Below are 27,211 nucleotides of genomic sequence, written 5' to 3'. Positions count from 1 at the left end.
TTTCCGTGTCATTCCTTCTCAGACATCTGCTCGTGGATGTTAAAACCCTGAGCACCTTTGGCAGGGCCACTGAACTCTGAAACCTGCAGCACCTGTAGCAGAGGAGCTCTCTTTGGGAAAGAGTTGTCCAAGGAAAACCTGCAGCTTCAACTTGTGTCCCATTGGAGACAAGTGAATCTGAAGTTATATATTATATAAGACGTAGGTGATGACAGCAGTTTATCATTAACCTGAACTCTGCAAGAAGCACATAAGGAGAGGAAGAAGAAGAAAGCCAGAGAAGCAGCCAGGATGGAATCCAACATAAAGATCAACAATGCTGCGGACATCTCTGTTATTGTCCTCTACTTTTTGATAGTTCTGGCAGTGGGACTATGGGTATGTTGGGATTTTATTTGGTTTTACTTAATGAGCAGGTAGATTATAGAATCTTGGTATAATAACTTAGTGAGTAAGAGTGTGTAATTATATAAAGATTTTGATGCTTCATTGAAATAGTGAACAAGTGCATAGTGGGCAAACTGTGGGCACTCATTTACAGGAGAGGGGATGGTGACCCGGGGAGGCATCCCTTTGGGATGGGTTGAGATGGCACCCCGGGGAAGGGGACTGATGGGCTTTGTGTGGGATGTGGTGGGTAAAGCTCAGCCAGGGGCCCTGCCAGGAACAGGACCGGGGAGCTGCGGTTTGGCCACGGAGCCCCGGGGCCGAGGGAGAGCTGCTGCTGTGAGGGGATGCCGTAGGAAACAGCGGGGAGGGGGACGTGCAGGGTGGGAAGGGAGGAGACCCCGCGGGCGGCGGGGTGGCGTGGCCATGCGGCAGCACCGCCGCTGGCACGGGGACCGGCACAGGGACGGGACGGGACGGCAGAGCCGCCTCAGCCGAGGGTGCCCTTTGCGGGCAGCATTGCCGGGAGTGCTGCTTGGCTCCTGGGGCAGAGCCCTCGTGAGTGTGAGCAGCAACAGCTCCGGGGCACGGGCTGGCAGCGCCCCTGAGCTCGGGGCTGGCGCCGCGGGACCTCCTGCCCCAGGCCGGCAGCGCTGCCCGGGGAGCGCAGGGAGACAAAGCGCCGGGGGCCGGGGGAAAACAGCCCCGGGGGCCGGGGAAAAACAGCTCCGGGAGTCTGGGGGGAAAACGGCTCCAGGAGCCGGGGGGAAAGACAGCTCCGGGAGTCTGGGGGGAAAACAGCTCTGGGAGTCTGGGGGGAAAACAGCTCCGGGAGTCTGGGGAAAACAGCCCCGGGAGTCTGGGGAAAAAACAGCCCCGGGAGTCTGGGGGGAAAACGGCTCCGGGAACCGGGGGAAAACAGCCCCGGGAGTCTGGGGAAAAACAGCTCCGGGAGCCGGGGGAAAACAGCCCCGGGAGTCTGGGGGGAAAAGCAGCTCCAGGAGCCGGGGCACAGAGGCAGCTCGGGGAGCCGGGGGAAAGCAGCTCCCAGCCCAGCGCCGGGACCTCAGAGCTGGAGCGTTTGGGAGAATGGGCCAATACACTGAGCTCCAATAGTGGGAACAGGGAAATGTCACTGAATTCGGGTTTCCCTGGGGCAAGCCCTCCCGGTCACCTGAACACCTGCCCATTAACTAGCAGAGAGGAGGGATTGCCCCTCAGGAATCCTCTGCTTCTCCGGAACATCCCAGGAACATTTCACAGTGTAGAAAAGTCAGCTGCAGAACAAGCGTCCCTTTCTAACAGCCTGGAAATATTTTGAAGGGCACCAAAAATTAAGGATTTGCACAAAGTGGACACAACCTTTTCTTTGCCTTTTCAGCATAGGAGTAGAAGCCAAAAGTATAGTGAAAAATCTGAAGCCCCAGTCCACAAGAACACCTTGCTGTCTGGCAGAAGGGAGCTGGGTCTTGCCTTGACAATGTGGTGGTTGCTGTACTTGAACTTTATGTTACAGATCTCTGACAACAAAGCACTGATCTCTGGTTTCTCAGGCCTTTGTGTGCTGAGTTAATTCCCGGAGCCTTTTCTTTCCAGCCGTGATGACATCGTTATTGGACAAATACTTACTCAGTTGCTGTGTGTAGTTAAATGTAAATCCATCATGTTTACTTCATTTCTTCTGCATCGGGGGGAAATATGTGGCTAATTTTCCCAGGTCTTCTTTCTTTATTTACCTGTTCAAAGTCCATCAGAAAGGACAATGGAAATCCAGTAAATAATGGCTCAGGGTCATTAACAAAAATTGGAGGAACCGTCCCTCTAAGGCCCACCCCTTAACAAAGACAACAGGAGTTCGTGAAAAGGAAAATTTAGCTGGCTTCTTTTTTTGGAACTTCAGAGGGAATCAGGCACAATGCTGATATCACATCAACGAAACAGATACCTGTCGGGGCAGGATGGTATTGAATAAAAAATCTCCAAACTTTCTGGTAATAAGCTTGCACCTTTATAGTCTATTTTGATGCCTGAAATCAAAGGCTTTTCACCCCAATGAAAAATTCATTTGAGCTTTTACTTGAATGATAATTTTTCTTGGTTAAATTTAACCTTACTTAGTGTTTCACACTATAATGAAAGGTGAAGGAATTAAACTTGAATGGCTAATGCAGACCTAGATAAAAGAATCATTGTTCCATTGTATTATTTTCTTCATCAGAAGGTTCTTCATTTTAGCCACTCTTTTTCTTTCACTTAACCCTGCCCGTGTGTTTTATTATCCCTTCATTCTGGCTGTTTGTTCTCAGCCTGTGTACAGCTTGCCCAGTACACTGGGAATATGATTTAAACTCTGTTTTTTCCTTTGTTCCAGGCTATGTACTCCACCAACCGAGGCACAGTGGGTGGGTTTTTCCTGGCTGGACGGAGCATGATTTGGTGGCCGGTGAGTTCTGTGTGCACAAAACACAGGAGGTGCATCTGCACCCCTGCCACTGCCCAGGCCTGACATATCAAGATCTCTGGGACACTGCTGAGGCTGTGGTGGCTTCGTTGTGTGGCTGCAAATCCAACTCTTTCTCCAGCTGTGGTGTCACAGGGCAAACTGCACAGACAAAGCCACGGGGTGGGCAGGGAAATGTGTTGGGGGAAGTTGTTTGTGTTCAGCTCTGAGCTCTCTTGATTATGTGATCAACTTTTTTGAACATAAATACATTGGTAATGTCAGTACAGACAAAGCCAGTGCTTTGCCTTTCATCCCACTTAAAATCTTTTCAACATTTGGACTCGGTTCTTTTCATTGCACTAAAAGAAGCTGGCTCGTTTTAAGGTTATCACAGACAGGAATTAATTTACTGAAATTTTCCCCTTTATCGCTCTATTGTTTCTACTTTTGGTAAGGAGTTCTGGTCTGTACAAGGAGAAAAATCCTGGAAATGTTCTGATATGTTATTGGCAAAATATATTTTAAGTGTATTTAGAGATCACCTGTGGCTTACATTGATTTGTCTTCTGTGGATCTCTATTATCTTCCAAGGTAGAGAACAGGAGTCGTAGATACAAAGTGTTCTCAGCCATTTATTCCATCAGGCCTTTGGCAGAAATTATGTTAGAAACAATTATCTATTTCTTGCTGATCAGAGAGTCTCTTTAATATGAAAAGCAAGAAACTTAGACAAACCTTCTGTATTACTGGAATACAGAAAATGGAATTGTGTTTTACATAATTCCATTTGTTTGAATGGAATTCCTCAACACTCCTGATCTTGCATTCAGTCTCAGAAAATGTTTCTGCACTTCATTAAGGTTTGGGAGTCAAGACTCCACACACATTGATTCAATTACAGGACCAGAAGACTGAGAGTAAGTATTGTTTCCCTAAAGATTCAGGAATTTTCTTGAAGTAGGCTGCAGAAATACCTACAGACCTCTCAGTCTTGTGCTTCAGAGAGCTGCTCTCTGCCTTTAGAAGGCATTGGGACAGCCTCTTTTAAGGACATGAAAGGATTAAAGGCCAATGACAGTAAAAGTTTTCTTCATCTGATGTAGTAGATCTAAGAAAATTCAGGTTCCTTCGGAAGAGTGAGGAAAGAGAAAGTTTCAAAGTTATTTTAAGATAAAACCCATAATTCTGGGAGAAGAGAAAAAAACCCCAACAGATTACTCAACTGTCACTTTAATCAGTGGGCTGGTTTTAACCTCGTGCAATTCTGTCTGCCTGTCAAGGGGATATGAAAGCCTTTTGTGCAGATGTAAATGGAGATGGAGGCAGCAAAGACTCACCACAGAAAAGTTCTGTTGTGCTCCAGCAGCATTGAGAACTCCTGATGATTCCCCTGAGACTTGGGGAGAGGATCTGACACTGAGTCCTCTGGCAGCACAAACCCAACAGAGTCAGCAAGCTCCACTCCCACAGTGGGAAGCCAACAGGGATCACCCCAGAGCTCCTGCCAGGATCCCCTCTCTCCTCCCCAGACTCTGGGAGCTCAGTGTGCACAAAGTCCTCGTCCCCAGTGCAGTCCTAGATCTCCTCTTCAATCCTTCCCTTTGGAATGCCAGGAGTGTTTTCCCATGCCATAAAAATAAACCCTTCTTGCTCTTCTTCCTCATATCACTCAAAATAAACAAAGAGCAAGCACTCCAAAACCACAAACTAAACACCGTGTCAGCAGCATCACCCTGGAAAGTTTGCCTTGGATAAAAAGAGATTCCAAAACACCAATTCCCACAGCTTAGCAGGTAGATGGGATGTCCATCACCCAGAGCAAACTGGGCTGAAATCATGAGGAAACCAATGAAAGTATAGAAAGTTTAGTCAGAGATGTGATCTCAGTTCGGCAGCAGCTAAAGCTGTGTGTGATGTTTTACTTTTGTGCTTTGACTTCTCTTTTGCTCCAAGTCAGGGCTGACCTGGAATAGTTCTGGAGAGCTCCGGTGCATTTCCACAGCCGGGGTGGGGGCAGTTGTTTTGCAAGTGGACTCTTGTTTGTCAGATTTCTCCCCTGCCATTTCAGGATAATGACCCTTGTCATGTAATTGCTTTCTGGAACAGAAGAAAATGAAGAAAAACAATCCTTCCACAAACTTGTTATAAACTTAATTCCCCTAAACTAATTGTATTTTTCAGTGGCTGTCTGTATTCTATGCTCTGCAGGGCACATACAAGTGGCTTTTCTGACCCTCCAGGGAAGGAGGCTCATTAGCAGTGTGTTAGGATCTCTCACTGACAAGCTGGGAAAGGGATTCTGTTCACTTAAACAATATAATATCTGTGGTTTGGTAGTCCAGAGGGGACCCTGGTAATGAAGGGCCAGAGGTTATTCCTACTTCTATCCCTACTACTGTGATTGTGATTCGATTTCTCACTGTATAAAGTAGGACCAAGACACACCCTGGGCCAAATCTGTCCTGCTCTGGGTCTGATTATTCTGCTCCAGCAGAATCCAAGAAACTTGTTCAGCATTTTGCAGAACCAAGCCCAGAGATAATTTTCTGGCTGAGGTGAGCGATCATTTCACTGGAATCGCTGCCCTTGTGCAGTGGCTGAGCCATCTCAGCAGTTCCAGTGGTTAATTAGAGATAAGGGTAAGAACATTCTCACAGATTACCCCAAACTGAAATCAGTTGTTGGTTATTCATAATGGTATGAAACACTGCCCCCTTTCCACAGTCTTTTTATAAAAACCGAGAGAACCTTCAAGAAACTGGTTTTGGTCTCTTGGGCTTTGAGGGGAGTATCTTCAGAAACGACTCATCTGGCTCTTTAAATCCTCATAATCAGCTCTGCTTTTTCCAAAAAGACACAGAGAAGTGCAAGGCAAGTGACAGCTCTGTAGCCATGGGCCTCGCCAACTTCAGCTTCCTTTGCCAGATGAAAGAGCTGGGTTCAGCCAAATCCTTCCTGCCCTTGTAGGACATGAAGGATCTGCTCCTGCAGAACAGTCAGCTTTGGTAGCAGCCACTCTCACAGGACCAACAGCCCTTCATGCACAATTTAAAAACCCCAAACTTTTGAAACTTTCCTGCTTTTGAATTGTCTTCTTCAGGTTCTGTAGTTTTGCAGACAGAGCTGTCTGCACCAAATTATGGGTTACCTTCTACCCCTCAGTTCCTGAGGCATGAATGGTAATAGGACAAAGAGCATCTGCTGGGCATTTGAAGCTCTGTTGGATTTACTGAGCAGCAGGCAGGAAGGGTGCAGGTCAAGGGCACTCCAAACAGAAATGTAACTCAGCTCGTTTCTGGTCATGTACATTTAGATCTTTGTGAGACAGATAAGAATTAGGGGGATAAAAAAACCCCAACAGGTTCTTGCTTCAGCTGTACACAGCTTATCTTTGTGGTCATCAGAACTGACCACTGGCAGGATTTCTCTGATCTTTGCAGCCAGTTAAGTCTCAGGATTTTCCCCATTTGTTGAATCTGACACTGCTATGAGGAAACAGGAACCACAATTCTGCTGTGAATAAGATTGGCCTTTCCTTTCCTTAGGTAAAGTCAAATGAGAAATTACCACAATTTTGTCAAGTTCAGTAAAAAAAAAAAAAAAAAGAAGTGTTAAATCAATAGTTTTCAGGGTAAAAAGAATAATGAAGTGATCAAAACAAAGCTTTGACAGAAAATTAATAGTCCAGTGAAATGAATTTCTGCAGAATCTGTGAGAATTTCCAGCTGGCTGGGAGGTGTTTCTGTCTCAGAGTGCAAAGTGAGGAGGTGTCAGATCCTCCTGAGCCATTGGGTTTGTTGGAGCACAGACATTTTGATGAGCACTGTACATCCATCCCTCCTTTTTAGTACACTGGGAATTGCATAGATGTGGTTTAGTTGGGTAATAATGCAATTAATAGGAATTTCAGATTAATTGGGAAAGAATAAAACCCCACACTTCCTTCTTTGGGTCTCAGAGCCTTGGAAGTGTGGCAGTAATATTGCATTGTACTGATTTTTCCAACATGGCTAAGGGTGATCCCAAAAAACTCATGTAGGAAAAATAATGCCTTTGCATCAGAGTGAAGTCACATGTTGCAGAGAAGAGCTGTTAGTTAAAGAAAAGTGTGAACACTCTCAAGGAGTAGGAATGAGAAATGTGTCAGGGAAGAGGGATTTGAGAAGCAGCTTCTGCAGGTGACCCAGAGTGAGGAGTGATACCTCAGGGACAGCTCAGAAGCCCCGGGGTGAGAGGAGGTCCTGCTGTTCTCTGGGATGGGGCTGAGGATCCAGTGGGAAAAGGGTTTGGTACTGAGCTGACGCCTTCAGGAGAGTGGGCATGGGGCAGGGGGACGTGCTGGCAGGTCCTGGCAGGGAGAGGAGCCACAGGCTGTGCATTCTGCCACTGTCACTGCAGCACTGTCACTGCAGCTGCCACCGGCCTGCAGAGTGCATCCATCCAGCTGGGAATGGCCAGGGCTGGGATGTCACTGCATCCTCCACTTAATGAGAAGAGCAAGGTGAAACAGTTAATGAATAACAGGAAAAAACACCCTGATTGTCATCTGTTTCAGGGGGGTGGTACTTCTGCTGAACAGAGTGCTCTTGTTAAGACCTGACCTCTTAAAATATTTTAAAAGAGGTAATGTTCCATGTTTGCCTCAGGTTAGTTCAGGTTTTTTGTCCTCTTTCCCTCTTAGCAGCTTTTGTCCCTTTCAGCCAACTTTCTTCCTCACCTTGCCTCCTAGATCTTTCCTTAAAGTCAATTCACTGACACATTCACTGAGAAGTTAACACTTCCAGAAGATTGTTCCCTTTGCCATTCCCTGTTACAGCCCAGTTTTTAAGATGTTCAGCAGCATCTACTAATGGCAAATCAAGAATTCCAGTACTCAGCCTTTCCAGTACAAAAACCCCACAGCAGTCAGTTCTTCAGCAAGGCAGCTCAAGCTCAGGGCCCATCTGCCTTCTTTCCTCACCCTTAAAACACGGCAGATGGGAAATCTCTCCTCCCCTGGCATCAGCAGCACACGGGGTGTGAGGATATTGGGTCAGCTCTCTTCCTGCTGGGACTGGGCTGCAGGTTTAAGGGTAATCTGCATTTTCCTGGCCATGAAGCCATGTTGTCCCTTCCCAGGTACATGACATAACTGAAACCCATTTATAAAATTGCATCTGTTATTAGTTTATCTTAAAGTTCTGCTGCACTGGATATTCTCTAATTCAAAGGGAAGAAAAATAGGATGTGAATGTGGGATCTGCATTCATATTGTTTTGTCCTTGTGCTGGTCCTGAATTTGTTGGTAGTTTTGCATTGGTTTGGGTTTGTGCTTTTCTTTCAATACAGTAGTATTTTAGATAAATTTGGGAACACAGCATCAGCAGCATTGCCTGCAGTGTGTCCTGGGGTTTCAGGCACAGAGCCAAAATTGTGCCTGTCAGTTCTCAAAGTTCTGCTTTAGCTGCTTTTGTTACTTGGATCTGCCTTTAAGCTTTTGAAACAGGAAAGAGAACACATTAAATAAAATCAGAGATTAATGTGGTTAATATTTTCTGGTGATTGTATTTCTAGTAAGCTAGATTTAAGTTTAATTATTTATCTCCAAGGAAAGCATTGGGCAACAGTGTTAATGCTTGGTATAAATGGTACATTTTTCTTCACTATCATTTCTGGAGAACTGTTGCTGTCACAAAGGTTAGAAGAAACAGAGGTCTTTTGTTTGCCCATGTTTGTAGTTCAGTTCCGTAAAAATGTCATATGACAAACTGGTTACACTTCTGTAGGGCACAACTGACTTTCAGAAATGTGTAAAAAACTCCCAAATCCAGAACCGAGTGAATTTAGAAATATAAATTTCCTGTCACAGCAAAAGAACAGCTTGTCTACAAAAATACTTGAAGAAATCAGGAGATCAAACTGAGGAAAGAGAAAAAAATAAGCCTGGAAAAGAAAGAGTGGAGCCCTCTCAATTTTATTTGTGTGTTGCAAATAAAAAATGGAGGAGGATAATCTCTTTGTTATCAGAGATCAGGATTGTGGGTTGAAGAGCATGGTTGCCATTTCTGGCTATGGCATGGCTCTACAGAATAAACCCACTCTGCAGAGGTGGATTTCTATGAAATCTTTCATCCTCTCAAACCCCAGGTGATCAGCCCTGTGCTCCCAGAAACATTGATTGAATACTTGCTGCTGTTCAAATCAGTTGGACTCAGTGATCCTTGTGGGTCCTTTCCCACTCAGGACATTCCATGATTGAAATGAGAGCATTAGAAGAGGTCAGCAGAAATTCCCTTGCCTGTTTCCTATGTGGTTTATTTTTAACCCTGTTTTGAGTTATTTTTATTTTTATTTTTATTTGTGCATTTTTTTAAGCTTTCAGAGAATATAAGGAAAAAAAAGAGAAAAGAATAAAAAAAATGTTCACTTCTTTTGTTTCATCTTGGAACTTCTCCATCTTCCTTGTCCTCTGCCCACAATACTCAATCCAATCCAACCTCCTTTTCATGCTTGACTTCTCACCCTGCATCCTTCAGTACCTGACCCAGTAAATTATCACTGGGGTTTTCTGCTGCCTTTAATGTGTTCATTTGGAGGAAATGAAGCTCATTCCTTTTCATTTTTTCTATTGTCTAAGATACTTGATTAAGAATTAGATCTTTGTGAATGGCTCCTGCCTGTCTGTAAACCAAGGGAACCTTTCATTTTCCATCTCTCCCTGATCATAAATTCCCACTTTCTCCCCACTGTTCTGTTTGTATGATCAGTGCAATATTTTGGGGGTCTTAAAGATCCAGCACTTCTTAAATACAACTCCTTGATTTGCTATTGTTTGTAGCTTCCAGAGGCATTTTCTCAGCAGACATTTCTGGCTATGCAGCTTTCAGAATTTAATCCAGTAATCAAATAACCTTTTGGCTAAAAGTGAGCCAAGCTCTCACCATTGACACGTTTGGGTGCACAGGCTGTGAAGTGTGGAACAGGGAGTGCAGGTTTGACAAGTGGAGATGCCCTTGTCGTTTCCTCCTTGAACAAGGAAGGTCAGGAAGATCACAGCCTTCTTCGCTGATTGCCTGGACATCATCCCAATGTCACTTTGGCAAGTTCTGCAAATATTTTTAAATTATACTGGTGTAATCTATTTTTTGACTCAGATGGAAGATATTTTATTCAACATCCTGTTCTGCCTCACTGTTGTAGATGTGATGGCTGGAGGCTCTGGTTTCAGTGGGAACAATGAGTGGGAGTCCTGGAAGTTATCAAGGAAGTTGTCAGTCATTCTCATCATCATCATCACCACCACCACAGATAGGCAGGATTTCAATGTGCCAAATGAAGGGGATTTTTTTAAATTCCCATGAACATAAGAGCCCATTTTTGTTTTTCTCTTTGCAGATTGGTGCTTCTCTGTTTGCCAGCAACATTGGCAGTGGGCACTTTGTGGGAATAGCAGGAACAGCAGCAGCTGGAGGAATTGCCATTGGAGGCTTTGAGTGGAATGTAAGTGGAATATATGTCAGTGAAAGTACTTATGACATCTGGATTATCTGCAGAGCTTTATCAAAACAACATTGCTTGATAATTTAGGGCTGTCAAAGTTTGTGCTTGGCAACACCTGTGTTTTGCATAGACCAGTAAGAGCCAATGCAATCTGATATTTAACCTGTCCAAGCCACGGGAAAAAGATGACACTTTTTGGCCGAAGCTTTTTAGAGAGCATTTGACCATATAAGTTGGTGGATTTTCTTCTCTATGCATATCTTTTGATTACTTTTAATGTATTTGTGAAGAACATTTTCAGACTGCAGGATGCTGGGAAGAATTTATCAGGTTTGTAATCCATGGAAATTTTTGCAGCATTTTGCTACGTAGAGATTATGGAAGGGACCTTGATTTCTTCACAGGCTGTAAGGAATTTGGAACATCCTTCACAAGCACCTGCATTCCAAAAATCTTTTCCTCTTTACCTTTTCCTTCCTGTAATTATGCACGTGTTTTGCTTATCGTTCCAGTACAGGGTAGAGCTACCCAAGCTGACTTTAAATGAGCTTCCCGGAGTAGCAGGATCAGTGCCAACTGCACAGAGACTGCCGTGAACGACTGCAGCCCATTTCCTTGTGCTGCCAGGCTCTGTAGGTGTGGCTGACAACGTCGTTGTTGTGCCTAATTCACCCTCGGGGAGGGATTAGGCCATGACCCAAAGGGTTGAATGAGCCTCCACAGGTCGATACTTCCCTCACATTTATTTCTGAGCGGTGAAAGAATCCTCCCACCCTGCGGGATTTGCCTTGTGTTCCTCAGCAAGTAAATGGTTGTTGCAAATAATCAAGTACTGCTATGATATAAATGTTTAAGGAAAAGGACAAAGCTTAAAATGAACTGTACAAGAAGTGCAGTTTATTTGTCAGCTCCCTCTTCTTGATTATATCAGGCCCGTGACAGACCTGATTCTCCCTTTTCCGGCAGAACAAAGCAAATCAAACCAGAACACAAATCTCTAGGGCCCGAATCCTTCTTCAAGCAGCTCTAACACCGGGGAGGTTCCTGCTGGACCAACACCAACACACCGTGTGCAGCAATGCTTGGCTGGAAGCAGCAGTGATGTCTGTGGCTGTTTGAGCAGACACACTGCACAGTTCATGATCTACAGTGGGACAGTTAACAGACATAACAGAAGTCATGAAAGTGATACCAAATTTAACCCTTGTCATCCTTGTGTATCCCTGTTCCATTGAGATGATTTCTGTTTTGTATCAGAATGACAGCAGAAGCTGACCCAGTATTTCTTGTCCATCTTACAGTTTTGACCTAAGGGCAGAACTGAAAAGATACAGTTTAATAGCCCTCTAAGCCCTGTGGACAAAATAAATAGAGAGTACAGCTCCGAGGGAAGGAATTTGTTTTATATTTCTTAATTTAAGTGTGTACAAGTCGATATTGGACAGCATTCCAGCCATTTAAGTCAGAAAGCTGTGGCACTGCTATACAGTAAGGTCAGTAGTTCACAGAATGCACAATTCACAGGATACACAAAATTATCAAATTGTAATATGAAAATATAAAATATTTTAAAAAAATTTGTGTGGTGCATCCTGTACAGTCTATGAAATTGCCATAAAACATTCAGCCATCCTGGGCTTGCTCTGAAGAGAGCTGGGATAGTCTGGTGCCACTGGTGGAGTTGTGATTCAATATTAGAGGACAATCCTGTGAGGAGAGATCAGCTGGTTTTGTAGAAAATACATAATCATGTGTGCTTCTTTGAGACAGCTAGCATAAAACCCAGGCTGCATTATACCTGATGAAGTTTTTAGCCAAGATTCCATGTCCAAATTTTCGACTGTAAATCAAAGGACAGAGCAGAACCTCCACCCCCCATATCCCTGCAGTAGCCAGGTTTTTGTGATTTCACTGGTCTCTAGCTGCTCTTGGGTCTGATAAATGGTCTTTGGGAGCAATGTCTAGAGACAGGAGGCTAATTCAGATGATCTTGTCTTTGCTGCAGGCTCTGATATTTGTGGTGATTCTAGGATGGGTCTTTGTACCCATCTACATCAAAGCTGGGGTAAGTCAAACCACTCCATTCATTTGTCTTTTCTGCTCATGTTTGCAGCTCAGGGCTGGAATAGTGCAAAGTCATTATGAATGGCACGAGATCTGAGCGTGCCAGAACAGCACTTGGTTCTATCTGAGTACTTGAAAAATGAGGATTCTCTGTTCTAAGACCTGAGCTGAGAAGTACTTGGTGCTCTCCCCTTGTTCTCCTTTGATTCCTGGAGCTGCTCTTCCTTGAAACTGCAATTGCAGCTTTCCTAATTTTGTGCTCTGCTCTCACAGTATCTGAGTGCCAAAAATCTTCCTCTAATTTGATTTGTGCCTGTTCCCCATGATCTAAACCCTCCTCCACCTCCACAGGTGGTGACAATGCCAGAGTACCTGAGGAAGCGTTTTGGTGGGAAGCGGATCCAGGTGTACCTGTCAATCCTCTCCTTGATCATCTATGTTTTCACAAAGATCTCAGTAAGTGAAACTTCTACCGCATTTCTTCCATTCGACACTGATCTAAAGAAAAGCAATGCCATTTTACAATATTGTTCTCACAACAGGTCAACCTTTTCAGGTTTGGAGCTCTTGGCTAAATTAACAACTGTCAAAGTATGATTTTGTGTTTTCTTTATTCTGTCCAGTGAGACTCTGTGCTGCCATCCAAGTTTTTTTATTCCTGGCATTTTCTTTTGATTCTTGCTGTGCTTTGTCTTCTTTTTAAAGTTTTAGGATTTACTTTTACATTTGCTCTCTTCTAGGAAATATCAGAGTGGAGGGAAACTTGTATTGTTTTGTGATGGGTTATCTTAGGGATCTATGAAACTCAGGGCAGGATTTTTTTGTCCCTAGATTTCATATTTATCTGTTTTAGTATCCTCTGCTGAACATGCCATCGGTAATATAGATGAGGGAAAAGAGCAAGGGGACTATGGATAAAAAAAACCTCAAAAAACAGCAGTTAGAAAATGAAAGAGTGGGGAAATGGAAATGAGGGAAATTGTAACAGCACAGCTGAAAGGAGGGAAGAGGAGAGATTCCTTTAATGGGCAAGAGATTGGTGTAAACTTTAAGGTGCTGTCAAGTTAATGTTTATTAAGTAAATGGATGTGTTCCTGTGGAGTAGTAAAGGGAGCCGGTGTTTTCCATATATCTTCAAAGTACCAAGCTTCTAAAGAAGTCCACAGTTCAGTCAGTCTGTTGTTTTGCAGAAGTTGTCATGGCAGATTAGTCTTTGCCCTCTGAATGGGAGTTGAGTGATAATAGTGCAATTTAAGCTAAAAGATTGGCCTTTTGCTCTCATTCTCACACCATGATAACTGATCTTTAGAGAGGTTATAAATTAAACAGGCTGGTAGCATGAGTTGGCCTCAGAGCTGGATTTCTGTATATTTCCAAAGGATTAGAGAGTTTGCTGTAGTTGTGCTCAACTATGATAATCAGAACTCCTGGGTACGACACAGAGTTCTGGATGTTCCAGCAGCAGAGGAACTCCTCCAGTCAGTGACTCACAGCCCATGTGTTGTTTCAGCAACACATGGTGGTAGTGAGCCCATCAAGGTGCTGTGTAGGTTCTGAATTTACTATCCACCTTTGATTTCCAGCCTGTGTCATGCCTAGGGGGCTAATTATGGGATTTTTCATTGTTTCACTTGGAGTGTCCTGTTTCCAGGAAAAACAGGTTCTGCATTTAAGCTTCCAGTGGGATCATGAGGATCGAACACCCTCTCCACTGTCAAGGTTTCCATACAGCAGCAGGTTACCTGGGCCCCACTCTACCATTGGCCCACCCCAGCTTCCCATCAACCCATTTATTCCAGGTGTTTGTGGGGGAGTGTCATGGAGCTGGGTGTCTGTGCTATGCAGGGGGAAAAATGGTGTTCAATTTCCTCTAAGCATTTCTTTTGTTTTCCCCAGCTGCCCTGAGCAGCTCTGGCAGTGTCTGTGCCTGTGCACAAACAGGTCTCTGCCTTTGGATGGGCAGGGTCTGCCCAAGCCTGATTCACTTTCTCTGGTTTGGATTAGGCAGAGCAGCCAGTCCTTGGGTTTTCAGGTGCTGTCAGAGGATCTCACAGCAGCTTTTGCTATGCCATGCTGTGCAACACCACGTCCACATGGCCAGAGCAGGAGGGAGCTGTGCTGAGGGCAGAGGTGCAGGCACAGGGAGGGAGCACAGGCCCCCCTCCCCACAGACACGTTGGATATCCAAATATATCCACGTGCTGAGAAGCCATTGTATTTCACTTCCCTCAGTGCTGCCTTGGCAAACATTCCCTTGTGATGTCTGGGGCTCAGATTCGATAGAGAAGGATGGGCTTCTGCCCTGCCCTGAATGGAAGGTCACACCTTCCTCACTGCCCCTTGTCCATGCTGAAGGGTGGCATCTCTGGCTTCTGGGGTAGCCATTTCATGTGCTTCTTCCTTGCTGTGTTGAAATATTAGGCAGTGTACTTAATAATATAATTATAACAATGCTTTCTAGGGAGCAGTATCACATTTCAGGTTGTGTGACTCCTGCTGTGCTGTCTGGCACAGTGCCACCCCCGTGTGAGGATCAGATTCCCTTTGCACATCTCTACAATGTCCTTACCAATTCTCTTTCCTGGCACATTTTCTGTGGGTTTTGTTGATTTCTTACCTTGCTTTGTGGCTGATCAGCCACTTGACAGACAAAGACATGCTGCAAGGAGTTCATCCTTGGGATCAGGATCCATGTGATTTTTGAGCCCAAAGGATTTCATACAGGGGCCTCACCTGTACCTGCTCCCTGCAGCACATTACAAGCAGCTTGCAGAGGCTTTTTAGCCACTAGTGTTGATGATATTATGCCAAAGGAAATGGTCTGGTAACAATAAAGTCTTGATGGATAGTAATAGACTAAGTTATGACTAGAAAAAAGGGGATTAAGGTCTGAATGTTTTTGAAGAAATCAGAAATCATAAACTGGAATTTCTAAATCTGTTACAGCATTTTCTTTGTGTTCATTGTGCATAATTTCATTAGGAAATCTCTGGGCATAGACTTGCCAGGGAGAAGAGAGGAATAACCTTCTCCTAGGATGCACAGTGCAGGGGGTAAGGAGTAGGTGCCCCTGCTCTGGCACCCACAGGATACACTCGGCTGCATATGTCTGGCCAGCTTTCCTTTGTGATCCCTGCCTTTGCAGACACAGCCTGCAGCAGAAAGGAAAGAGTGACTCTAATAAAAGATTAGATAAAGATTGTCTGTAAAAGAGTATGAAAGGAGAAATAAGGAAATATTGGAAGGCAATAATCTTGCTGGGGAGGAGGAGCAGTGAAACTGGAAGATAAGACAGCATAAATTTCTCAGAATGCTCAATAATTAACTGTACATTTCTTCGTGGGAATCATTTTAGGACCATTAATATTTAATGATACATAGGCTAAACTAAAGCCAAGAGCAATAAAAGAAAGGTGTGGAGCATGGACTGATTAGCGGTGTGAAATGACAGGAAACAAATTATCATAGAGAGATAGAGCAAAGAATTTGGTCTGACAGCCACGGGGGTAAGAGCCAAAGGTCCAGACTAAAGCCGGTAAGAAATCTGCTCCAGAGGCAGAGTTTTGGGAGTGGGACCTCTGCCGTGACTCACACTCAGTTCCACAGAAGTAGCTGTCTCCAGCCAGTGCAGTGAGACTGCAGAGGTGTGGCCCCTTCCCCGTTGTTCAGCAGGAACCAGAGTGTGAGGTCCTGCCCCGCAGTCTCAGTTTCAGAGTTGGTGAGGATGGTTTTCCCCCCGGCATCTCCCGGCTCCCCGGCCGTGTCACTCGCTGCTGTGTGCATCCCTGCTGTCCCCGGGCGGCAGCGGCGCTGGGCTGTGCCGCCCCTGGAGCCCCCGAAGGGCGGCTGCGGGAGGCTGAGCCCGGGCAGAGCTGTGTGTCCTTGTTCGGGCCGAGAACCCCGCGGGGAGCCGTGTCCCTGCGCACAGCCCTCGGCTCCGCACAGAGGGAGGAGAGCCCGGCCTCAGAGGAGCCCATGAGCTGCCTCAGGAGCAGCCTCTAATGAAACCATAATTGACAGTAAGGCATCACAAGTGCACTGGGGCAGATTATTCTGATCGCAAACTTGTATAAATAACATTGATGCCAATTATCTCTAAATCAGGAACTGATTTAATGGGATTAACATCGCAGTGTTAGTCTGAAACCTGAACAATTCCTTCCTTATGCAAGAGCTGTCTCCTCTCTTAGCCAACCGCTGTCAATTCTTCTAACAGGAAGTTAAAAGTAGAAACCATGTACGATGTTTGCCTTTGATGTAAATGCATCATTTGTCCCAAAGCAGCAAGACAAGCTACACCACGTGTGAGCAGTAAAGGGAAAGAGATTTGTGGGTGGCACTGAAGGAAGAGAACTGTGCCATGCCTTGGAGGTGTCACACAGTCCAGCCCTGCACACAGCAGCAAATGGAACTCACACTCAGTTTTAAGCAGTTTGTTTTGAATCTGTCTCTTAGTGCCTAAGCACTGAGCAGTGAGGTGACTGTCTAGAGAAAACAACCCTGTTTAAAAAAGCCTGAAAATTCTCTGAGAAGTGTTACACCTCTGGTAGTAAGAACTCCACAGCTCTGAGGGGACACTGGCAGGTGCACAAAATGGCTTCTATTTTCTTTTTTATTTGTGTGTGCAATACTACAAGAGGCAGAGTTGTGTATTTCAGTGCCCTCATCATGAAACTATAACACTGTCATGAACCTAAACATTGCTGAACCTATTTTTTTTTTTTTTTCTAGGCTGATATATTCTCTGGAGCTATATTTATCCAGCTGGCCATAGGGCTGAATCTTTATGTGGCCATAATTATCCTGCTTGCTATTACTGCTCTTTACACAATCACAGGTGAGTCTGATAAATCAGAGATGCTGGGGAGCCAGAAAAAAGAGAAGAGAGAAGTAGGGAAAAGGGAGAAATAAAAACCTGAAAGGGGGGTAATTTACAGTGGTATTTGAAAGACAGAGGTGGTGAGAAAAGGGAAAAAAAGGAAAAAACATTTCCACTGAGACATTTGCCCAGGGCTAACTTATTTGTCCTGACTTTTCTCTGCCATCAGGTGGCCTTGCAGCTGTGATTTACACAGACACCTTACAAACGTTCATCATGGTATTGGGATCCTTTATTCTCACAGGATTTGGTAAGTAAATCAGATGAATTAAACTGGAATGTTCAGCCACAAATCTTGCAGTGGCTATGGGAATGAATCCTGCAGTGTGAAACTTACCTTAACCAGGCGGTTTCACCTCCTGTATCTATTTATCAGGGAAGAAAACAGGCATGTTGCCAGAAGTCAGGCATATTGCCAAAGCCCTTTAGTCACTGAGTCACTCTGTCTCCCAAGCACAAGTGAATGTGTAAGGTAATAAACAGCATCCCATGACAGAATTTCTATGTCCACATTAAGGAGGCTTTTCTCCTCATGCTCTCAAGCTCTGTTTCAGTACTAAATTTCAGTACTAAATCCTTTATTGCTACTTTTCTTTTCTATGTTTCAGCATTTGCTGAAGTAGGAGGGTATGAGGCTTTCATGCAGAAGTACATGGAAGCGATTCCATCCAACGTGTCCTATGGAAACACCGTGGTGGATCCCGAGTGCTACATTCCCCGCAAGGACTCCTTCCACATCTTCAGGGACCCCGTCAGCGGGGACCTGCCGTGGCCAGGGGTGATCTTTGGCCTCAGCATCATTGCCATGTGGTACTGGTGCACAGACCAGGTATGTGGGAGCCAAAAGGACAAACACAGAGCTCCGTGCTCCAGTGTGATCTTCCCCTGTAATGTTAAGCTGGGCCACAGAACTGGCTGTTATTTCAGCACTGGTCAGTGACTTCTCAGTTCCTGGTTTCTAGACACCTCTCACATGTAAGAAAATGGAACGGGTATTCTTTCAAATCTTCCTGCACACCTCTGCTCAGCAGATCCTGTGTCTGCCTCTTTTCTCATTTTTTTGTGTGTGACCATGTGTGAAAACAAAGAGAGGTTGTGCTGTGAATGCTTACTTAGGAAACCATGCAACAAATGACCCTTGTTAGACTGGGGCTAGAAACTGTTCCCTTTTCAGTAAGACAAGTTTGTTTCCTATATGTGTAGCTTTCGTCTTTGCTTGCATAGTCTTGGGGGGATGTTCTTTATATATCTGGTCCTTCAGCCTAGAGACTCTTCCCCAGTAATCCTTTCTTCTCTCTAAAACCTACTGTCCAGTTTCCCCAAGAGATCACACTGACATGAGTAAAGAAAAACGTGCTCCTGGACCTGCAACATGTGAATGTGTCTCTAACAAATGATCTATCTGCATCCTGAATTGTGAGAGAGATCATCTTCATGGTTCCTCACCAATTTACAAAACCCACAATGTAACTGTATTTACTGCTCAGTTAAATATTCTATTCCTTTTTGGCTTTTCATCTCTCTCCTGTAAAAACTTATTGTGAGAGAAGTCTTAGCTCTCAAACACGCACTAGATAAGTAATTTTTTCCTTTACTTATTTCAGACATATCCTTTGATTTTTTTGTAGTTTTCATTCTCCCTAGTGGCAGAAATAGGCTCTTCTGCTATCACAGAAGTTAAGAACATGGCATGGTGTGATAATGGAAATGTTATAGCTGCCTGTCATTGACAGGTTATTGTCCAAAGATGTCTCTCTGGCAAGAACATGTCCCACGTGAAGGCTGGCTGTATCGTGTGTGGGTACCTCAAACTCTTGCCCATGTTTATCATAGTGATGCCTGGAATGATCAGCCGGATTTTGTACCCAGGTATGATATGGATACAGAAATATGAAGTTCTTCCTGCCTGCCTTTCATTGCCAATCTCTGTCCCTTCCAAAATACCTGTTAGATTGTCATCTTCTCATCTAATTAGTCCAGGGACCTTCAGCTAACTGCATTGGTAGAAGCCACAGGTCTTCCTCTTTTCCCTGATCCCAAGTTTCTGCTCATACTATTGTTGTCTGTTTTAGGGGAAAGAAATTCCACAGTGTCCCTCCACAGCTGTCTGTTTGTTCCAGCCCCACTCTGACTGAATGAGTGGAAGGTGCTGCCCAGGACAGATACTCTGCTGGAGTTGGAGGGAGAGGGCCATCAGTCACAGACTGCAGGGTTTGGGCCATGGGCAGTCCTAAGGGCAGCATGGGGAAATGCCACTTTCCCATCCCCCTGGCCAGCAGAGAGTTCGGCTGTGTTTGGCAGCAGGCACAGGAGAGAGGTTCAGACTGCAGGGAGTGGGCTTTGTGTTCCTCTGCTTATCTTCCTACTTGGTCTCCTTCTGTTGTTCAGCCCTGCTCTGACAAATGAGTGCTGATTTTCTTTTGACCTGCAGCACTTGTCAGTATTCTTTTAGAGAGGAAGAGGCTTAGAATCGCCTTCCTCCCTGCCAGCAAACTGAGGATGAAAGCAAACGTGTCAATCCAGTGTCTCAACACAGAGATCCATTCTAGAAGCTCTATTAATTTGGGAGCAATCTGTTGTTTATATGACCTTGTCTCAGTGTCTCATTATCCTCTCCTCAGATGTGGTGGCTTGTGTTGTGCCTGAAATCTGTCAGCATCACTGTGGCACCGCAGTGGGCTGTACAAACATTGCTTATCCAAAACTGGTGGTGGAGCTTATGCCAAATGGTAAGACACTGTCTGTATTTGTTGTTTCTTTGTTTTAAGAAAGCCAGACTGTAAAAACAAGTGATAGAGGGAGTCCAAGACCCATATTTAGTTCCAAAATTCTTGCTAGAATTATGTGCTATTAACCAAAGGGGTTGTCTGTATCAGCTGTAGGTGCAGAATAGCTGTACACTGACAGTGTCAGCTCTCAGCTGGCAAATCCTGGGTGATGGAATGGTAAATGAGCTCCCTTTCTGTGAGGGTAAAAAATAACCTGCTTGGCCAATGATTTATGAAAGATTCTCTGCCAGGATCTCTGAGCTGGAGGCTTATTTCTGTGGTCCTCCTGCAATCCTACAGAGGTGGGTACTGGCTCATAAGGCAAAAAAGCCAGGTTATGATATTTTAGGGACCATGGCACTTCCCTGATAGCTTTTGTACTTTCCCATCCTTTGATAACTGTTAAAATCCTGCAGTACTTCCCCATGCTCCGTGACCAGACCAGACCACCTGGAAAAGTGGCTTACTCTGGTTTTCAGGCAGTAAAAGGAACTTTTTTTTTTTTTTTTTTTTTTTTTTTTTTTTTTGGGGGGGGGGGGGAGGGGGGGCAAATGTCTGGTTCACAAGTATACTACAAGCAAATGAGCACTCTTCTGCAAACAAGAGGAAATATTTTTATAACTGTTGGGGAAAGTCTGCTTAATATTATTTTTTTTTTTTATTCCAGCTTTTAATCAGGCAGCATTCACTACAGAATACCTATGTGCTAAAAGTTCAAGAGTTCCCCTGGCACTGCTGTAAATAGCCTTTTCCAAGCACTGCTTGCCCCAGCAAGAGAATGTCAGACAGGATTTTCTGCACATAAATGTGCCAGACATGCCCAGAGCTGGCCAATGGAAAGGGTGGGACAAACACCTGGTGCCATGTACTGAGGCTCTCCAGGGAATGCTCATCCCTGTTCCCGACTCTGTGTTCCAGGTCTGCGGGGTCTGATGCTGTCAGTCATGCTGGCCTCCCTTATGAGCTCCCTGACATCCATTTTTAACAGCGCCAGTACTTTGTTCACGATGGACATTTACACCAAAATCCGGAGCCGGGCATCTGAGAGGGAGCTGATGTTGGCTGGCAGGTGAGCGCGGCCGAGTTCCCTGTGCACAGAGCCCCAGCACCCCTGGGCACAGCAGCCAAATCCCGGATCCCCGCGGGGCGGGAGCCCGGCAGAGCCTTGGCAGAGCCTTGGCAGAGCCCGGCAGAGTTTTGGCAGAGCCCGGCAGAGCTGCAGTGGCCTCCTGTGGCCGGAGCGGCCGTCCTGCCCCGTGCGCTCCTTTCGGGAAAACGCTGTGCTCCCGAAGGAACAGACAGTGTGCATGAAGCAGCCGAGCTAATTCTCACTGCTTCCCACTGCTGTTCGAAGGAAAAATCTTTTAAATTACCTTCCTGGGCTCCGTGCTGCACCAGGCTGCAGCATCAATGAACTGGTTCTAGTTCATCTGCTATTGATGTGTCTCTGGACATAACACCCACAGGAGAAAAGTGATTTTCTATGTTTTGATTGTGTATTTAACCATGTGCTGATGGATATTTGACATACGCGGTACCCAACTTGATTTCTGTTGCTTGTTCGGTGCTAATTTGACATTATAATTGATTTCACTAGTTGAAATACAAAATGAACATGTAAATTATTGATTAATTGCTGGGGTTTTTTTTCTTTGTGATAGATCATAGATACTTCTAAACAGATGACTAATTGAATATCTGGCTATGTTTACAGGGCATTTATGTTAGTCTTAATTGGCATCAGCATTGCCTGGGTTCCTGTGGTGCAGTCAGCTCAGAGTGGGCAGCTCTTTGATTATATTCAGTCTGTTACAAGCTTCCTGGGACCTCCCATTGCTGCTGTTTTCCTGCTTGGTATCTTCTGCAAGCGTGTCAATGAGCAGGTAAGTGCAAATTAGGAAACAGGTATGCTGCATGTTCTATTAGGAACTGGGAGACCTGGTTGGGGGTTTGTTGAGTTTTTTTTCGTTATGAGCAATCTCTTCGTGTTTATTTTAATCCCAGTATAGCCCAGGGATTTTGTGTCTCCATACCCCAAAGCCTGAGGTTTCAGAGAGGTGTTTGAAAAAGTTCTTTCATTGTCTGATAGACAGTCACCTAGGAAATCATAGATATCTCTGAAGCTTAGGTTACTTATCACTTTGCCAAGAAATGTGTTATGTGGATAATCTATGGACACATATCTAAAAGTTATCATTTAAGATATCGCTTTATCAAACAAATCACCTCTTACCTATCCTGTCCAGTTGAGTGTCAAATATCCCTTGGAGTAGAGAGTCCACAGTGTCTGTAGGCAACCTGTTCCAATGATCAAGACTTTTACAGTAAAACAAACAAAAAATTACGTTTAAACAGAATTTCCCATATTTCAGTTTGTGCCATACTCACCTCTATGTCTGTTATACTTTGGGCTGGAGTACAGCAGACACCCACCAACAGTATGAGAATTAAGTAATTTCTCATAGGGCCAGTAGCAGGTAGACCAGACACACATTTCAGGAAGGATGACACAACATTCTGGCTCATGCCAGAGCTGTCAGGGATTCAGCCCTCAAAGGTAAAAAGGTATGAGAACAGGCCCTGGGGTGTGTAATTCATGGCTGAAACCAGTCCTGTAGAAGGAGAGAGTTGTGTGGACTGTGAGGAACGGGCTGAATGTGGTGTCCTGAGGTGTGCCTGACATCTCAGAGCTGTTAATTGCCCCTTTCAGTTGCACTCATACACTGAGCTGGAAATAAGGTCACTGAAAGCATCGGGGTTAAAACCCACATGCCAAAGCTATTGTAACACATAACTACATCAATGTTTCCTCCAGCAACTGTTAGAGACCTCAGAGTTTATGTCCACGCCTGAAATGACTCATTTTGATCCCTTCCTGTCACACCTTTGTCTGCAGGGTGCCTTCTGGGGCCTAATCATTGGGCTGCTGGCTGGACTGGGCAGGATGATCCCAGAGTTTGCCTATGGAAATGGCAGCTGTGGGGCCCCTTCCAACTGCCCCTACATCATCTGTGGCATTCACTACCTTTACTTTGCACTGATCCTCTTTGGGCTTTCTGCCATTATCATCCTGGCAGTCTCCTTCATGACCAAGCCCATTCCTGATGTACATGTGAGTATTACTGCTCCTCAAGAAATGGAACCACCAGTTTGTATTTTGTGTACCTCTTGACACTTCAGCCACCCCAGCATACAGCTCTTGAAAGAAAGGAAAGGAAACAGTCTTCACTTACCTGTCACACATCTTCATGGCAGACATTTGGGGTGCTGTGGTCTTACAGGCAGCTCTGGTGCTGGCCAGGCTGCTTGGTCTCTGTGTAGTGAGCCCGTGATCAATCCCACTCCTTTTGTTCTGTGGCAGCTTTACCGCTTGTGCTGGTCCCTGCGGAACAGCAAAGAAGAACGGATTGATCTGGATGCAGAGGAGGAGCAGGACAGAGCTGAGGAAAAAGATAATGAATCAGGTAACTGTTGAATACCTAAAGATTCTGTTAAATATTTGAGTATCCTTGTTTCATTCCTGAAGGAACATTAACATGCTTGATAGTCAAAGACATCCTCCCCCCCACAACAACAAATCCTCAGCCCCCCAAATTTAAATGTCTCATGAGCCGCCTTTACCAATCTCTCAAGCTCAGCGTAAATCAGAAGTGAAGTGGATTTGAAGGGAGAAGCTCTTATTCTCTTGGTAGCTGTGTGGCAGCTCTAGATCTAAACCAATGGCAATGCTCTGGATCAGAGGTGCTGTGCATTGCCAGAATTGTGTGTGACTCCAGCACTCAGGGAATTCACCTGGAAATAGTGGGTTGTGGTCAGGATTGAGGGAACCATAAAAGCAGACTGCAAACCCACCTGCTCTCCTGACTGGGTTTCTGGTTCTGCTCCCAAGATCCTCAGTATCCTCACATTAATTTATTTGTCTTTAAATTAAGAGTGTAGAAAGTATTGAAAAAAATGGAATTTAAGCTTTGAAGCATAGTTTGCTTCTCCAATACCAGGCCAGGCCAAGTCTCTGGGCTGTAAAAGGCACAGGTGTCTTCTGCAGAACATGTAGAAATTACCTCTTTTCCTAGGTGAAAACACAGTATTAACTTGATTCTTGCACTGTTTTGTACTAAAATGCTTCCACTGAATTAGGACCATAAATCAGAATGGGAACACCCTCAGTCCCAGAGATCAAGTGTGTGCCATGATCTGTACTCACCTTTCCTGACCAGAGTGTTATTCCTTCCAGTTAACGAGGAAAACCAGGAGGACCCAGGATGCTGTAGGAAAGCTTACAACTGGTTCTGTGGCCTGGACCAACAGAAGGGCCCCAAACTGAGCAAGGAGGAAGAAGAGGCACTGAAGAAGAAACTGATGGACACTAGTGAAGTGCCACTGTGGAGAAACATTGTGAATGTCAATGGCATCATCCTCTTGACTGTGGCTGTGTTTTGCCATGCCTACTTTGCATAACCTCCTGATCACAGCCCTTAAATTGTACTGCATTGTTCAAGCAAAAATGATGGCTTGTAGATTTACACAATTAGATACACATTGTATTTCCATCACAAACATTGTCAAACATCAGAGTGATTTACTTGCTGATTTTGTGATCATAATTTCAACAATTTAAAGATGAAGGCCACTGGGATTTCAAGAGAGAGAATTTCTATTTAGACATTGAACCAATCCAGGGCTAACTGAGGTTCACAATTTCCATCCAATATTCTCTCTGCTCACGATACATTTCATATTTTAGGTTCAGAACAAGGCTGTGTCAGCCATATTTCGTATCAGGTTTTGTGGACTATCTTTTAGGGTTGACAATACTATTTTGATTTTCAACTCTTCCTCTGATCATTCAATTTTTCTTTGGTTATAATAATTTAATTGCAAAAAACCCACAACCACTGAGGGACTGTATTACAAACTCAAACTGAAACATTGCTTTTGTCCCTTCAAACATGGGATATCTTAAGTAAAGGATTAATGTATATATCAAAGTATTTGGTACTATCTATAACTTTCCATTATCAATTTTCCCCCCTTCTTCTCACTTTCCATTGGGCTGTGTTTCTCAGTTGTCAGTGGAACACTGACCTCTGTATTGATCACATTTTGAAATTGGGGAACACGTCTTGATGATCCTAAAAAGAATTTTGCTTACAGCAATTATCTGTTTAAGGTTAACTTCCAAAGGTCCTCCTCTCTTGCTATTTTAATATATACCTATACTTGAATGTGAAGCTTTTTATACAAAATACATATGTTATATATACACAGGTAATACATTATGTATATGCACTATATATATTATATATATTTAAAATATATATTTATGTGTGTGTATATATATCTATTTTTTACTAATCAATTCCCACCCTGGTGTATCAAGGAGCTCTTTACTGTGTGCTTGGAGTCCATGTACTGCCTCTCTATGGACTGTGCTACAAACCAGCCCATGGAGAAACATCCACAGCACTGGAACGCTGGGCTGCCTTTTGCAAATACATCCAAGGGCTCTGTACTGCTTTTCTGCAAAGCTATAAATCTTTCCTCTGAAGATTTCATTGAGAAATAGGATTCCTGCTGCATGGCAGCATGAGTTAGCAGTTCAGGAAGGAGAATAGTCACAGCTGTGAGATAGCAGCTAAACCAGGCTGATTGTCTCCACTTGATAAGTTTGGTACCAGCTGGGGACACAGGAAAAGACAGATTTAATACTTCAAAGCAAAAAGCAATAGATCTTCTTTTCATCCCGTTCAGCTTCCTGGGGAATCAAGTGTAGAAAGAAGATGCTGCTTGCTCCGTCAGGCAGTGGCACAGTTCCCTGTTCCTTTCTGCACACGTAGGTGGGACTGTGCTGTCCCAGAGCATTCCCGAGGCTCTGCCGAGCTGCAGCAAGTGCAGCTGAAGGGGAAGGCAGAGCAGGTCCTGCATGTTTCACAGCAACTGCTCTGCCTCCTGGCCTTTCATCACTTCTGAATCTCCTGGCAGGATCTTTGCTTCATTTGGATCTAACCCCAAATGCTCTGGATTCCAGCAGAATTGCTGCTCCTCAGTAGAATTGATGCTATTCAGCATAATCCCTGCAGGGTCCTTTGCATAGGCCAGATCAAATAAATTCTTCAGAAATACCAGTGCAAAGCTTTTTTTCCTTACACTTGACACAGTGACAGAGTACTTGAAAGACCATGGAATTAATTGTATTTGATGAATTATGAAGACTTGTATGTATTAAAGAAATTGTATATTTTGAAGTACTTGGTGTCCACAAAGTGATGGGAATTTTATATAATATGATGGAAGACAAAGAAACTTTATTTGGTGTCTAGGTTTTGGCTCTGGGTAGTAGTAATGGATGAAAAACAAACAGGGAAGACATCCCTAAGGATTGCCCAGATCCCTCTTTGTCACTCTTTGCTACAAAAATACAGTGGAATTATAAAGCTATTTGGGTAAAGACAACACAAGTGATTTCTTGGCAGTCTGAGCAGCCTCTGGATGATCTCCTAGTGAATTAGGCATCATGGCATGATTTTGCTCCTCAGAACTCGAGAGTTTTGAAAATCTAACCCAGAGTTTCCCAGGGATATCCCCTGTATGTCCTCAGCAACCTGATTTCATTCTGGTCTGAAGGTGGATATTGTGGAGGGAGGAGCTCAAATGTTCACATAAAGTTTGACAGCTACTGTTGACTCCTGTAATTTTGTAGAATTTCAAAGAAAAATTGCTTCATATTGTGAACAGTTGATAAAATGGTAGTGTTTAGCAACATTAAATGCCAACTCAGGTTGGTAGCTATTGCATTCACAATTTTAAGGAAGAAAATGACTTTTCTTCAGTTTTCAGGGGAGCTCTGTGTCCATGAGCTGTTGTTGGGGACGCTCAGACAAAAGCAGCAGCTTACACTGTTCTGGCCATTGTCCTGCTTTAGAGATGGGAACTGTGAGCACACTCTTTCCCCCAGTGTCTGACCATACATTTGAAATACTTCTGGTTACTGAGAGGGCTCCAAATAAATCTCTGGCTCACAGCACAATGTACCTGCATGGCATGTACAGCACAACACAGCTCTGTTTCAGGGGATCTTGAGACTTCTCAGCTGACTCTGTCAAGAGTAAGATACATGGCTAAAGCTTATTTTAGTGGACTTCAGTTAGATATACAGAATTATTTTAATAAAATAAAATAAAACAAACAAAA

General features: G+C 44.3%; 1 protein-coding gene across 1 annotated transcript; it reads left to right on the top strand.

Annotated features, from left to right (window-relative positions):
* Positions 1–288: 288 nt before the first annotated feature.
* Positions 289–25,883, top strand: SLC5A1 (solute carrier family 5 member 1). The gene is made up of 15 exons (XM_066331243.1): positions 289–378; positions 2,759–2,830; positions 10,205–10,309; positions 12,315–12,374; positions 12,725–12,829; positions 17,105–17,210; positions 17,422–17,502; positions 17,861–18,081; positions 18,986–19,121; positions 19,874–19,981; positions 20,939–21,089; positions 21,735–21,903; positions 22,917–23,132; positions 23,382–23,484; positions 24,255–25,883. The coding sequence occupies exons 1-15, from the start codon at positions 292–294 to the stop codon at positions 24,476–24,478; spliced, it is 1,944 nt and encodes a 647-aa protein (XP_066187340.1). The 5' UTR covers positions 289–291; the 3' UTR covers positions 24,479–25,883.
* The last annotated feature ends 1,328 nt before the right edge of the window (positions 25,884–27,211 follow it).

This window comes from Sylvia atricapilla, chromosome 17, assembly GCF_009819655.1.
Source record: "Sylvia atricapilla isolate bSylAtr1 chromosome 17, bSylAtr1.pri, whole genome shotgun sequence".
In the NCBI taxonomy this organism is placed as follows: Eukaryota; Metazoa; Chordata; class Aves; order Passeriformes; family Sylviidae; genus Sylvia; species Sylvia atricapilla.
Note: the sequence above shows the minus strand (reverse complement) of the source record. Positions and strands in the feature narration are given on the sequence as shown.